This window comes from Lates calcarifer, linkage group LG7_2 (genome assembly GCF_001640805.2).
Source record: "Lates calcarifer isolate ASB-BC8 linkage group LG7_2, TLL_Latcal_v3, whole genome shotgun sequence".
Taxonomy (NCBI): Eukaryota; Metazoa; Chordata; class Actinopteri; family Centropomidae; genus Lates; species Lates calcarifer.
Genome location: NC_066854.1, coordinates 2,379,583 through 2,394,778, shown reverse-complemented (window position 1 = coordinate 2,394,778; position 15,196 = coordinate 2,379,583). Strand labels below are relative to the sequence as shown.

The 15,196-nt window shown below is 40.6% G+C and overlaps 1 protein-coding gene across 2 annotated transcripts in view; it reads right to left on the bottom strand.

Moving 5' to 3' along the window:
* The window catches only part of LOC108873081 (activin receptor type-2A), a 45,648-nt gene that overhangs the window by 8,447 nt on the left and 22,005 nt on the right, over positions 1-15,196 (bottom strand). For both annotated transcript variants that reach the window (XR_001959342.2, XM_018661200.2), the window contains exons 4-8: positions 14,770-14,924; positions 3,823-3,966; positions 3,502-3,645; positions 514-659; positions 284-398 (exon numbers count right to left, since the gene is read on the bottom strand). Coding sequence is in view for 1 of the 2 variants with exons in the window: in XM_018661200.2 (XP_018516716.1) it covers positions 284-398; positions 514-659; positions 3,502-3,645; positions 3,823-3,966; positions 14,770-14,924 (704 nt within the window). In the remaining variant the exon portion in view is untranslated. The remainder of the gene's footprint in view (positions 1-283; positions 399-513; positions 660-3,501; positions 3,646-3,822; positions 3,967-14,769; positions 14,925-15,196) is intronic.

The following is a 15,196-nucleotide window of genomic DNA, read 5'->3' as shown; positions in this document are numbered from 1 at the left end:
ATCATCTAAAGACAAATTCAGTTATCAATATTTTTCAGTCTTCCTGCTTAAGAACATCAAAAGTTCCCATCAGATTTTTGGCCCACACTGCCACCCATAGGCACTATGAGATAATGGTGACCTACAGTACACAGGACTCTCTGGGGTTCCAAGTCACTCAAACATCACAGCCACTTTTATTTATTTGTTTGTTTGAGAAGTCAGTGTCAACCTAAAATGGCAGGAACCATGGTGAAGAGGTGGGTGAGTAGTTCATATTTCAACCTTATACTGAAAATTGTACCTGTCCATGTGTGTCTCCTGCTGATTTTCCAGCTTCAAACTTCAGGGCCAGGCCAAAGTCAGCTATGCAGGCTGTCAGGTTAGTCTTCAACAGCACATTCTTACTCTTAATGTCCCTAAGACGCAAAAAGAAACAAGGAAACAACCATCAGTCTATCAGTCAGTGTAGAACTCATGTGATCCCAGTGTCTCGATTAAGGTGATAGAATCCCAGATATGTGGTCAGCAAACCTGTGAGCAATGGAGGGCTTGTGTCCGTCCTTGTGTCCTGGTATGTCTTCATGGAGGTAGGCCAGGCCGCGGGCCGCTGTCTGAGCGATGTGGCAGAGCTCGTTCCAGGACACCACGTTGGCCTTCAGGTAGTCTGTCAGTGACCCCTGTGGAGAGAGAGAGTGAGGAGAGGCACACTGAGTATGCAGAAAAAGCAACAGATGTCTAACATTTAAGTTTTCTGCTCATTTTCACCACATATGTTGTAGACAATCATAGTATGCTTTAAACCAGGCAGACAAGCTGAGTAGAATCACAGACTACTAGATACAGACTCTACTAGACTTCACTTTTCTACAAATCCTTATCACCACAAATCAGGCCAAGAAAGTCCCTGAATATATTTAAATAATTTTTCAAGGTCAAATTACTCAACACATCTGGAAATGTGATTCAACAGTAATACTAAGTATAAGATAGCATAAGACTAAATGATAGTATAGGGATGGCTATACTTATGATGTAATGATTCCTGCCTCTCTGGTGCATGCAACATTTCCATGGTAACAGCAATACCCCGAATGGGTGGATATTCATCTAAAGCTTGTGGGTAGTATTGTACTTCACAAGGGACGCAGCAATAAAACAATTTCTGTACAGCGGCTTGTACAAGTTTTGCTTAAATGCACAGAACAATACTGAAACTTGAGGGATGATACTGAAAAGAAAAGAATTGGGAATTACCTCCTGAAGCTTTATCTTTTAGTTAAGGGTGATAAATAAAATTAACTACCCACTCCTCTTAAGACCACAGTGAAGTCCTCTGCTCACCTCTGTCACCAAGCCAACTTCCTGCACATTTACTGTTCATGCTGAATAATGGAGGTCTGATAAATGCTATTCATTTATCCACTCGTTATTGTAGTGTTTGATCACTGTTCTTTAATCTCTATTTATCAGGGAAAGGTTTGCTGAGCACACAAGCTCTTTATCAGAAAGACTTACTTAAATGTCCCTATAGTTTTTGTGCTATTTCACTTTGCAGAGATTCGTCTTTTGCTACTTTGTCTGCACGGTTGCCAAGCTTCCTCAGATACTGGTCACATATGAGGACATGCATTTATGTTAAATATAGCAGAGGAGAAAAACAGAAATACAACTGGATATTTGCCTCCAGCAAAGAAAAGTGAAGGCCAAGATTTCAACCTTACCGTCCAAGTTACATCTGTTTACTTCCTTATCCTTTATACACCATCTTTGTTCTTACATAATGTATGTCAATATGATACAAGGTCACTTCTGGCAAGTGGCCATACAGATGTAGTTTGCCTGTGTGACCACTAGAGGGCAGGCAGCTCCAACAGATGTAGAAAAAACATTAAATCTGTTTTCCTGTTTTTGGATTAATGTCTCTGTGTGTGAATGTATACCTGTGAACATTCAGTACTTTGCTCTTCAGTTGTGAAAATGCAAGTGGTAAATCAGACCACATCCCTTTGAAAAACACCCACTGGCAGCTATTAATATCTACATATTGTCTAAAATGCAGGGAGTTTTTCAGGGCTTGTATTCCTTTGAGGCGAGCCACTGCATGCTACAGATACTTTGAATCCTAACGCACCGAGCTGCTTAGAAGCATCAAACATCGAAGCATAAATCAGCTGTCAAGGAAACGCTGAACTCTGCAATCACTGTTCCAGCTGTGCTACATCGTCCAAACCAAGATGCTGCACATTTTGACACCTGCTCAGGAAGAAAAAGCTCTCTGTAGGTCAAAGTTTAAGTTATGAATCCTGTAAAGATTTACAAAATAATTACAGCACATGGTTGACAAGGCACTTAAACGTGTTTCTGATATAATCCCAGTAGTATGACCTTTCCTAAAACTCCTTCAACAAATTTCTGCAATGTTATTTCCACTTGGAGAGCTTCTGCAAATCAGAGTAGCACTTTAAGACCTGCTCTAGGGTTAAGTGGCTTAGTGTAAGAGCTGTAGTGCTGGGTTAAAGCCTCCTCGCCACACCCACAACCTGTAATTTTTCAACCTTTAAAGGTTTCTTGAGCACACAGATTCAAAATCTTGGCCTAGCTGGGAAATTTAAGTAAGTGAAGTGTACTGAGAATCGCTCTCCACTTTGTCTGTAATGACCCTCTAAACACAGAGGTACTTAAAGCCCTGAATGCTACAAAGACTGTGGTTGAGAGTGTGAGTGAAGCACGACAGGTCCAACAAAACTCAAGTCTACCTTATTTGGGTAAACAAGGCTTAAAAAAAGAAAAAGAAAAAAAAAACAGCATGCAGTTTATTGTAATTACGGATTAGTGCTTAAGGCACCAAATAGAATCAATACAATGTGAAGGTTTCATGCAAGGTTTTTACAACTTTGTTAGCTGCCTGCCCAAGTGGTTTTCAGAACTGGGTACGATACGCAGGCCACTGTATCACTCTGTTTACATGGTTGTATCCATGTAAACAGAGTGATATTGTGATATGGACACAAACAACCTCGTTAGTGGAAGAAATCAGGCGGGAAATCAGAAGAATTTGTTTACATGAGCTGTAGTAAACGGTTACAGGAAAACATGCGTTTACGTGCAGCTGGTCACTAATCAGATTTCTCCACAAAGATATTTTTGAACCAAGGCAGGCCTTTGTATTTTCTATTTCTTGCTAGTTACTATGTCAATGTGTTTTACAAATAACCTACTGTATCTCTGCATTATTGTTACAGTGAATATCTCTCGCTAATGATTGTTAAAGTTCAGCTTACCTTAGGCTTGTCACATTTAAACTACAACCTACAACACTCCCAATCAATGTGAGAAAAGCCTTTACCAATATTGGTATTCTTCTAAATATTAGCTATCGCCTTAGCCTCATGCTGAGTCAGCCAAATCTGCTGATGTAAAATGGGCAAATATGGTCATTAATTCAAAACAGGAATGTAGTGCTTTGCAATTAAACTGCATTTGTTTGTTGGTGGTGTATCTCCATCCCTGACAGCGTACCTTGTCATGGTAGGCGGTGATGAGCCACAGCTCCAGGTCCAGGTTGTTATTCCTCTTCTCCACTCCGATAAAGTGGAGGATGTTGTCGTGCTTCATGCCGCTCACGCTGTAGATCTCATACTCGTTCTGCCAGGACAGCTTGTCCTACACAAGAGCAGAGACAGATACAGATGTTATTCCTCTTATCAGGCTGCTCGATTATCAAAAGTAACACATAAAGTTCATAGAGGAGAAGAAAGAATAATTAATGAACTCAAACCTTTCTCCACACTTCCCCAAAGGAGTCAGAAGTAAACAAAGCTACAGCATCCAGTCACATACCTGAATTGGGAAGATCTTAACAGCCACATATTCGTTCAGCAGCTGGGCCTTCCACACACATCCGAAGCGCCCCCTGGCTTTCACCTCGATCAGCTGCAGTGGTTTGTGTCCCAAAACAGGGGACGGGGGTGAGGGCCCGGGATCCTGCAGAGAGACAGGGTGGACAAAAAAAGAAGAAGAAGAAAAGAAAGACAGAGGACAGAGTTATTCTTAATTCTTTTTTTGGTGGAGCATTAAAATAGCACTGGCTTACACTGAAGGTGACCGGACTTTGGCTCAGTGACAGCGTGCCTGAGGAGCTCAGGCCAGCAGAATCAATATCATCTTCACATCTTAAATCACGTCTTACAACTTACATTTATAGACTCACTTTTATGTGATGATGCTCTCCTATCATTTTTTGCCAACATACTGTTTTTAGCCTCCTTTGTTATCTTTTATGTTGTGGTGCCTTATTGCTTTTTTACTTGCTTTATTTTATGGCTTAGTTGTTTGCTTTATTTGATTGTTAAAGCACTTTGGAAAGTCTTGTTTAGGAAGTGCTGCATGTTTGAGTTTTGCATTATTATTATTATTACTGTGAAGGTTTTTGGCAGTGAGGATACAGCATACCAAGCAATGTTTGCATTCATTCATTTTAAATTCAATTAAACCCCTCAGGGCTACATTTGTTTGAGTTTACAGAAGCAGGATTGTCACTGGAAGGTTGCCAGTTTGAATCCAAGGCACATGAAGAGCAGACAAGGCTTTACCATGAATGAATATGAAGCAGGGTGGGCTTGATTACTGATTAAAATGAACAAATGGTCAAATAAAAACATTTAGAGGCCATCATGTCTAACTCCCAGGGTAGGTCAAACCTCATGTGTTCTCATGCTAATCCCATATAAACAAAGTGAAAGCAAGGAAGCCAAGTGTACCAAATCTAAAGTATGTTAAACACAGCTGGTGATCTGGATTAAGCTGATCACTTTCACATGTGACTTCACAGAGGACACAGGGCGAGAGAGGATAGACAGAAAGACAGAGAGAGAGAGTGGAGGGAGGGGAAGGTTAAAAAGAAGCATGCAGTGAGGGAGTCACATTTCCAGAGGATAAAAGGTAGAGGAGAAAGACTAGCACATGACTGATGGCCTTTGATGAAACCAGATATGCTGCTGTAAAATCTCGACTTTACTTCCGTGCCTCTGTATCGCTGCTGACAGTGAAGAGAAAAAGCTTTCTCCCTACGACGCCAGCGACGTTCATGTTTTTACTTGAACTGAAGGCTTACAAGGTGCCTGATAAGCTGGAGCAAGTTTCAAGACCCTGAGGCCCACAGGATCCACTCAAACACCGTGATAATATATCAAAAGTGCACGCTTGTCAATCCCAGCCTGTTTTTCTAACTTCCCATAAAATGCCTCCTTTTGAGCCACAAGGTTTGCTACAGATATGAGTGACAGAGAGGATTTAATAGACGGAAAAAACACTCACACCAATGACTTCTCTTTGCTTGTGTGAATTATAAAAGGTACACTACAGCACATAGACATTACCTCTGCTTTCTTTACTGTTTTGGCACCTAACCCATCTTTAAGACAAACATTGGTGAAATCTAAGTCTTCCTACTTTGAAAAGTGAGCTAAAACGGTGCTACCAGGAAAAGCCGAAAGGCATTTAACTGCACGAGTAGTAAAACAGGGAGAAGTGGGTTCAGCTTTTACCACCTGTCCTGACAAGATTATTGTGGCTACAGAAGCAAACTGTATATCATTTAGTAGCATTTTTATGGTTTTCATTTTTATCAAGTGGAAATTTTATGTCTGGTTGTGAACTTTGGCCTTCAGTGCACATAAAAAGAAGACACATCTGAGAAGAGAAAAGCAAATCAGATGCAAAAGCTAATTTCACCACTTCACACTAACCTTGTTTGGCATTTATTCATTGAGAGGTGCCTGTTATGGCATGTAGACTTACAGGGGAATTTTAAGGCCAGACTCTGCAGATAAAGGACAGTTTACCAGCACATTTATATATAGAGTTGTTCCAGTGCTTCTGAAGAAGAATTTTTTTGACAAACAAAATAAAGAGATAAAACATGAAGCAAAGACAAATGAATTTGCATACTAGTTCGAATTTCTATATTGCAAGACTTTATCCTCTGTACGACTGACTACAACATACACTTTATTCTCTTTAGTACAATAAATAAACTCATTCTTTGGTCTAAAATATTCATGGTTTTGTTTTTCAAACCAAATATGTACAGTATATTATTGTTTGGTCCAGAAAAGACCAAATAGCCCCAAAGTAATAATCAAAGTTTCATCTAATCTAATCTATTATTGAGGCTGTAGTAGTTCACATTACTGTAACAGCACTTGCAGATGCCTGCATATTTAAAAAGAAGCTTTGTATGAAGGAAGAAAAAAGTATTTGTTGTTGTTATTTGGTATAAATACGGAGCAGGCTGTCCATCCAGGCAGTGCAAGGGGGGAATGGAAGCTTTGAGTGGGAACTGGTGTGTTTACTTAAAGCCTTTCCCCTCTAACAGAGAGCTGCGAGGCAGACCTGCTGTCTCTACACTCTGCTTTCACACCGAATGCCAGCCAAATGATGGGGAAAATTACCCATGATGGCGCTGAGGTTGGATTACAGAGCAGCCCCAAACGGTCCCAAGTTGGCACCTTGAAAAGCATCTTCAAGAACACACTGCACAAACCAAACTAATGAATTTATGGTACAGCTTCACAGAAATGTTTCACAACATCTTTTTTATGAATATGAGAATGTTAAGTGTGGAACTGGAACAAAGAGGAGAGGACGGAGAGGAGCAAACTAACAGAGGCTCCAACATTTAGCTTAGATCTGATTGGCTCATGACCAGAGAGCGTGCACTCTATTTAAGTTATACTGACTTCATCATATCAGAAATTTAACGTCCAGTTTTGGGGAGTGACCCTTATTGATTTACCCACTAAAGTTGAAGGATTTGGTGCTTGCCAGGCTGTAATTTTAGACCTCGTGTATGGTGCATTTGGCAGCACTGTTTGAGCTTGAAGAATAACTGACACTGAATGGACTGAGATCTGGTTTCTCTCAGTGTGGACTTTTAGATAAACCTGCAGCAGTAGACAGGATAGCGACCATGAAGTGTAGCTGGTAGCATAGCACAGTGCTGCACCATGTAATTAGAAGAATAGTGTATATACATGACAAACAGGTCTGTCTTGGATTGAAGGTATTTGTTCAATAAAAGGCTGGTGAGTGAAAGTGAAAGAATGTCCTCAGTTTCACAGTAAGTAGAATCTTCTAAATACTGAACTCACTCAGGATATGTGGGAACAAGTCTGTGTAATACAGCAATCAGCCACTCACAGCATGCTTAGAATTCTTGACTACTAACACTACAAGTAACAAACACAAAGGAGTGAACAACAATGAAGCCACTGCGACCTGGCAACAGATACAAAGAGAGTGTTTAAGTCCCAAGAGCAATTCATTATGACAAGGAAGTGCAAGAATGGTATACCTGCAATCTGTAAATGTGGATACTTGTCAGTAACAGTGTGACACCACTTTTTACTGAAGAATCCCTTCACTGTCCCAGAAATGTAATCTTTTTTACAATTATATATCTTTAGTAGAGCTTGCCCTCTTAAGTGATTATTATTCCGATCAAGATTTGTTGAGAAAATTAAAGTTTCCATTAAATTTTCCAAGTTCTCTGTCTTGTCCACCAATACCAGCAGTGTTACGTCTCACTTTGTTAATTTCTATACAAATACCTGCATGTTAATTGTTCTTGGTAATTCAAGGATTTCAAGTCATCAACAAGTCTGCAGAAGTGCAACTGAGAAAAACTCCAGCATATCTATCATAAATCCATCAGCTACACTGCTTACCCTGTTGAGGGCCGCAGGGAGGCTGAAGCCAAACCCAGCTGACATTGGGCGAGAGGCGGAGTACACCCTGGACAGAACACCAGTCTGTCACAGGACTGAGATACAGAGTCCAACAATCATTCACGCTCATATTCACACCTACGGGCAATTTAGAGTCACTAATTAACCTGCATGTGTTTGGACTGTGGGAGGAAGCTGGATCGCCTGCAGGAAACCAGTGCAGGCTCAGGGAGAACATGCAAACTCCACACAGAAAAGCTCCGGCTGAACCCAGAACCTCCTTCCTGTGAGGTGCTAACCACTGCACCACATGCACCGCCCATATCTATTATTAGCAGGATAATTCTGGTTCTGTTCATGATCTAGATCAGAAATTTATCATTGAAGGATCATTTTACCTCGCAGGCTGTGTATTAAATTACAGAATAGTCACAAAGACAAACTGTATGTTTCTTTTTACTAGAGATGAAAGAGACTGTGATCACAATGTGGATCAGGAAGTAACTGAAAGCTACAAATGTCTTCATTAAATTTACAAAGAAAAGTGTATTTAATGTCCCCAGTGATTAATCTCATTCTGATTCTGGCAATGACACAGTTAAGAATAATCAAGAACAATAATCACTAATGACTACACTAAGTTATCTCTTCTTCTATCCATCTCCACTGTGTCGTGTTACAATGAAAGTCATCAGTATTTCTGCCCAAATGTCACCAAGACAAATTCCTGTGCATCCACTGAGCTTAGTGAAATATCTGATACCGCCTCTGATCATGATGTGCATGAGAAAATGATCACTGAAGGACTCTGTCGTGATCGAAATGCCAGTGTGGTCCAAGAGTATAATGTAAGTCATCATTAAGTCTAAGACCAAGGTGAATTCCTGCACAGTTACTGTGCCCGGCAACAGACATGACAGACTGTGACCATGATTTTGATGTGAATGATGATGTGAATGATGACTGATGGTTTGTGATGGCCTTATCCTCAATACCAGGGCTGCTTCATGTTACAGTGCAAGTCATCGCACTTGTGCTGCCATTTGAGATCATTCTGATGATGATGTGGTCTAAACACAAGTTATTGCAGGACTCTTTTCTTTCTTTGTGTCTGCATTGTTTCTGGAAACTCTTGTCTGTTTTCCGGGCTTCGGCCTGACGAGGCGGCTCGGCCCGGCCAGGCCAGGCCTCCCCTGGGAGTCACTGGATCCCTTGTCCGATCACAGGGCGCCGTGGCCTCAAACGGGGGCGCATTACACTTAGTCAGCAGACCACAGGAAACAGGAAAACAGAATCTGCTGCTTCACGCCGTTCTTCCCAACCCTCAACCATCTCCCATGGCCTAATCGGGTTACAGCTTCATCTATTACATCTGAACAGGTCCTTTAGGCCTGGTTTGGTTTGTCCTGGGTTTACGTACAGATGAGTATACAGACATATAAAAGAATCCAAATGCTAAGTTAGATTTTTTTGAGCTAGAACTACAACAGGCAGTTATTCTGAACTTAATCTTGTTGGTATGACCATAAAACATGAGGTCAAATCAAACACAAAGTTGTTGACGTGACCTTAAAGACAGTGTCTAAACTCACTCTGAGTCTGAGTTTTATTTTTTGAGCACCCTACTCTTTTTACATGAGACGTCGTCTGCAGCCACACTTCTACTCCAATTTGATCAATTTTGAGCCAAAGTACATTTGCAAAGGCTTATGCTCGTCTTGTACTTAAGTAATTTACACTCTCTGACTTGAAAAATGTTCCAGGTAAGTGGCAATGCTCCTACTTATGCAAAATGTATCTGCACTCCTCCTCAGTCTGCATATGAAATGGAAAAAGCATGCCGCAGTTTCAGTTTCAAACACCTTGTGCTTTGTCTCTCTGCATGAGAAACATGGTGAGCCATAGGTCTAGCAGATACCATTCTGGAAACTGGGTCACATCACACACAATAAGTTACATAAACATCACAGATGGACATTCATACAAAAAAAGGGGGGCTGCATTCGGAGCCATGTTGGCCACTTTCCACCATGCACAATACATTTTCAGCAGGGAACACAAAGGACATCCATCCATGCAATAAACCCAGGCAGAAAAACAGAAAAAAACAACAGACAGGAATGTGTTACGAACTGAGTAAACAAGATGCTGTCGAAAAAGCAAAGTGAAGAACAAAATGGTGGTCTGAGATTGAGGTGGAGAATTCATACCAAGCTCTGAACCCAAAAAGGGGGGAAAACTAATAGTGTTTCAACTTCAGTTAAACTGCTCTTACCTCCACCATAATGTGAAAGGCGTGCTTGTTGAAAAGGAACATAAGAAGCAAACAGAGAAATTATTGCTATTTTCTGTCAGTTAGTGGATGAAATAGAGGCAGGTAAAAGGCAGGAGATGATGGGTCGTCCCTGAGCAACTTTTTGTTCCCCCTCGTACTCCAGACCAGGACTTCCAAAGCTATGGTTTGGGACACATGAAGCATGGGAGAATGGATAATTTCATTAACTTAAATGACGCTTTTAAGCAAAGCAACTGAAAATTGGCTGAACAATGTTTAAAGGAACAAAAAAATCCTAGATCACAGAGAAACCAAACACACATAAATGCAAAGACAGCACCCTAACAATGGATGCATGAAACTGTTCCAACGTACCAACAAAAATCATGTAAGACAGAGAAATGTTGGGTTAAGAAAGTGAATGAAAACCCATCAGCTGAGGAGATTAATGCAGAGCTCAGACTGCACAAAATTATTCTACATGACCAAAGATGCTAAAAGCTGAAAATATAAAAAACAAAGATCTGTACAAGAAAAATGATGTTCAGGGAAGAAAGCAAATTAAAGTCCCTTGCTGAGGAGATTTAAAGGATAGCTCTGGATGTCCAAAAAACAAAAAAACAACTCCAAGCACAGACATGTCCAATCCACTGGCCCTTCAGGACTTCTTTGGGAAAGCTGCATCCAGACAAACAAGATGTAAGTAGCTTCATAATAAAGCAAGTGATGAGACTTTGGTCAGAATCGATCTGCAAGATGGATAAAGACGAGAAAATAGGGTCCAGGTCGAAAAAACGGCCAGACTTATGTTTAAGTGCTCCAGGCCTCTCCGTGTGAAAGCTGTGGGTCTGTGTACTCAGACAGAATCAATTCCAGTTTGCCTCCACTTCGCACTGTGGTGTGAATAATGGAGGCTTGGTGGCAAATATGCAGTCCATGATGGACCACGATCATAATGACATAATGACATAATGCCTAATAAAGTTACTTTGCCGCAAATAATTTTCTGCAGATCACGCTGGATTTGATCTTATATGTGTGTGTATGCGTGTGTGTGCGTGCAACAACATCAAACATGCTTTATTTGAAGTGATAAACCAGCCTTCTTTATGAACTCCACCCAGTACCCCTCCACCTCCAGCTTGGCCCACTGTAAAGCTGTCAACTATATGAGAAAGTACAGCAGGAGCTCTTTTCACTAGGTTGATTTGCTTTCTTTCTTTCTTTAGTGCCATTCCATCATAAAATTAGAGAGCCATGATAATGGATCCATTAATGATCATTAAGTGGGAACAATTACTTTTGCGTCATGAAGACTGCATGTTTCATTACCTTGCAAAGGGAACTCATTCACTGGTACTGCAGAGAAAGATATGAGTGTAGAAAATGCAGAAAGCAAAGCAAACTCACTTTATGCTTCTATATCTAAATTTGTAATTACAGTACATACTTATTAATTTTTTTGCTGCTTGACCTTCAGTCCTTCAGCTTATCTCATTCTATTGCTCATTTCATCCTTGCTAAACATGAAAACCAGCTGGTTTTAAGAAGTTCAACCTTCAATGCAGTAGTATCCTGAAGCTACGGTTTTATTCACAAGCTTAAATCAATGCTGTGCACACGTTACATATTTGTCTCTGGCTCTGCTCAGACTGCTGCCACTTGTTTATGACATAATCACATTCCTACTCCTTTTAATTAGAGATTTAGATTAAATGTGCACAGTGTGATGCAGAGCTCTGCCATTTTAAAAAGACCCTGCACTGTAGCTGCATCATGGATGTTGTTGGAGGAGAAAATAATCTATTACTACCAACACCACCAACACCTATAATGACTTCCCATACACACAGGGCACTTTAAAATCTAACTAGCAACAGGTGTGGGCAATTTGTTACTGTCAAATTAAAAAGACACGACTAAGTACAGAGCATTATGCTCTGATTAATGCAGTATAGTAGAGAAACAAGCATGATAAATGGATGTCAGGTCTATTTTTTGGACTTAATCTATAAAGTATCTAGTTTTTTGAAGTTTCACAGAGTTGCTGAAAGTTGATATGAAACATAATGACAGAATTTTTTATGACAACCAAAAAATATAGACAAATTATTCAAATTTCATCTGACAAAGTGTTTTAGCAGTGAATAGAAAGAACCTGTCCACAAATTTCTTAAGTGCTTTTGAATGACGGGTGCATAGAGAGTGGTTTAAAGGAACAGTTCAACATTTTTGGAAATACACGCTATTGACTTCTTGCTGAGAATGATTCTCACTCTCATGTCAGTGCATGAGATTTCATGTCTGTCCAGAAAAAATTCCACAATGTCTTCTTATATATCGTGATTTCATCAGGCAGGTGTTCTACAGTCTAATACAGTAACCTGTGGTCAAACAGAGGGTGTTTCTGTTGTGTTTTTACTCTCAACAGGCTAAGAATTGCTAGAAGCTGTCCTTGGTGACTTTGTAAGAGTGAGCTGTTTGAGTGATTGTCAGAGTCACCTCTGCTTTTTATTTATTTAATTTTTAATACAGCCTGTGGTGCAACACAGAAACACATTCCTCAACAACAACAACAAAAAAAAGATAGAAATAAATCTCTCTACATCTCACTTCCTGCTGCATCAATCTATCTCCTGTCTATGGTTTTTCTCCACCTTCTGTATAGAAAAACCAGGCTTAAGATGCCAGAACAACTGAATGTGTATCAAATAGTGCCTGCAAACGTGTCTCTGTTTGTTTTAGCTTCCTGCAAGTAGCAGGCGGGTGGGGTTTACTGCATCGCCTGCTTCCAGAAAAGCATATGAGGTGACTTTTAAATGTATTCCTGTACGGCTTTTCCTCTCCTGTCCTTGTACACCTACTCATGCATCTCTAATACACTTGTGCACGGACACACATGCGATTATACACATCTGGCACGACTTCATTTGTTCCATCCGGGCTATTTCATTTCATTTTATTCCCCTTGTGATTTTATCAGTCTTTTAGCTGTTTAGTTTTTTTCCACTATATCATCATTCGTTATCTGATCCACCCGTCTTTGGCCAAGATCTTGTTTTGTTTTATGTTGTTTATTTATTCATTTATGTGTTTCCAGGTAAGATGTTTCATAAGCCTCTCAGCGGTGTTGTTTTTCCAATGCACATTAGCATTTGTTTCCTGATTGTATTGTGTCAGTGTCTTTTTATCTCTTCCCTACTATGCTTCAGCACTGTACAAATACAATAACTAAGTTGAGAGAATTGCATGTATCTCCTCAATCCCTCCCCCGCACTCAACACCCACCGACCCACCCACTCACTCACCCACCACCACCACCACCACCATCCTCTGAGGCAGGGCTGTGAGCGTCTCTGTGTTTAGTTTTGTTTGCCTATATAAAGCCTCATCAATAATGCAGAGGCCCCTGACTCCTCTTCCATACGATGGAGGCTCTGCATGGGCTTTCTTTTTCCCCTGATGCCGAGCAGCAGAGAATATAGCTGTACTGCTCTCGGGTTAAAACCGCCTCAGAATCATAAAAAATTAAATTAATCAGGAATCGGGGAAAACAGCCTTACTCTCATTCCTACAAGAATGTGGATTTGAGAGATGTTTTAAAGGTTTCTAAAGGTGATGAAACTGGCTGATTCAAGTGAGGACGAGGAAAAAAACTACGCAGCGATGAAAAAAGGATGGCAGAATAGGAAAAGAAGAAATAGCTGTGTGAATAAGTGAGGAGTAATGAAAGGTGAACGAGTACATGATCAGATGTGGATCAAAACCCTATTTGCCAACAATTAATTTAACCTGAATGGCACAATATGCACTTAAAATATATGTGTGATTAAAAGCTTCACTGACACAATGTGAAGCATCCCAATTAAATTCATCTGCTGACACTCGAGTGCGGTGCATTAAAAACAAGTCTGAGATGTGTTTGCTCTACAAGAGACTCATGGAAAAGGAAAAGCCAGAACCAGGGCTCCTTTTATCCTTCTATACAACTTTGAAAGAAGAAACTGAAAAAGCAATTATCTCAACGTAAACTCTCCACACAGTGTGTCCGTTCTGGTCGACCGTAGCTCTGTCCCTCTGCAGCACAGGGCAGGAAAGGCCAAGGCTGTTTCAGCCCACTGAGGAACTAGATCAGCGATGAAGTTGAAGGTTGGTTAAATAGAGAGGGCATAGCAGCGTTTCTAATGCATGATAGTGCAATCTTCAAACAATACAAGAGTCATTTTATGGGAGCAACTAATGGGCATTGACTCATGTAGGGAATAAGTATCAACAACATCGACCAGGGCTGAGTCAGACATTTTCCACAATAAATTATCTTTTTTATCGATTTTTTTAACCTGCTCGCTGCACGTAGCATTCGGTACATAGAAATATTTTAGCAAACTCCATGTTTGTACTTAGCTCGTGTGTTTTCAGGAAAGAAATCCTCTGGCACGTGGAAGCCAATGAGTTTTACATTTCTCCTTTGTTTGCGATTAACAGAAGAAGTGGGACGCGATAGTCACCAAGGCTGAACAGACAAAAAGAGAAACTCTAACTGCATCAACAGCAACTTCAAAGAAAGAGGACACCACAGTCTGCGCCACAACATTTGATTGACAGGTGACCTCTGGAAACACACTGCAGTGATGAGCATTGTGGACCAAAGATGAAGACAAGAAGACACAGAAGTGGTTATGGATTGAACTTTTGTCAGTGTAGGAGTCTGTGTTTTCATTTTACTTGAAGGGATTGAGAGATCGTTTCATCTGGTTTTCATTTTCTCACCCTGCTTAGACTTACATGTGTGGGGACGAGGGCAGCTGGGTAGGCCAGTTTGTGATGTCTCCACATCCAGAAAGAGAAGAGGACGACAGCAGCCAGGCCAATGATGGGAACCAGGGAGTAAAGGAGAGTGCTGAAGAGCTGGGGCTTCTGGGAGAATGGGTTGGAGGTGGCTGTGGGGAGAGAAAATAAAGAGGGCAGTGAAAAGAGGGGGACAAGTTAACAAGATAAGACATATTTGATCTGCATGACAGCAAAAGTAAATCAATGAAGTATCAAAAATTATGGACATTCTCAGGGAGAAAACATGAAGCATAAAAAAGAAGAAGAAAAGAAAGACAAAACAGCATGCCTGATTGGCCTGACATTGTGCTACATCATCTCTAAGTGCAGCACTAACCCTGCTTACAGCTTACTGCCACTGTGCTTAGGGATCATATCAATG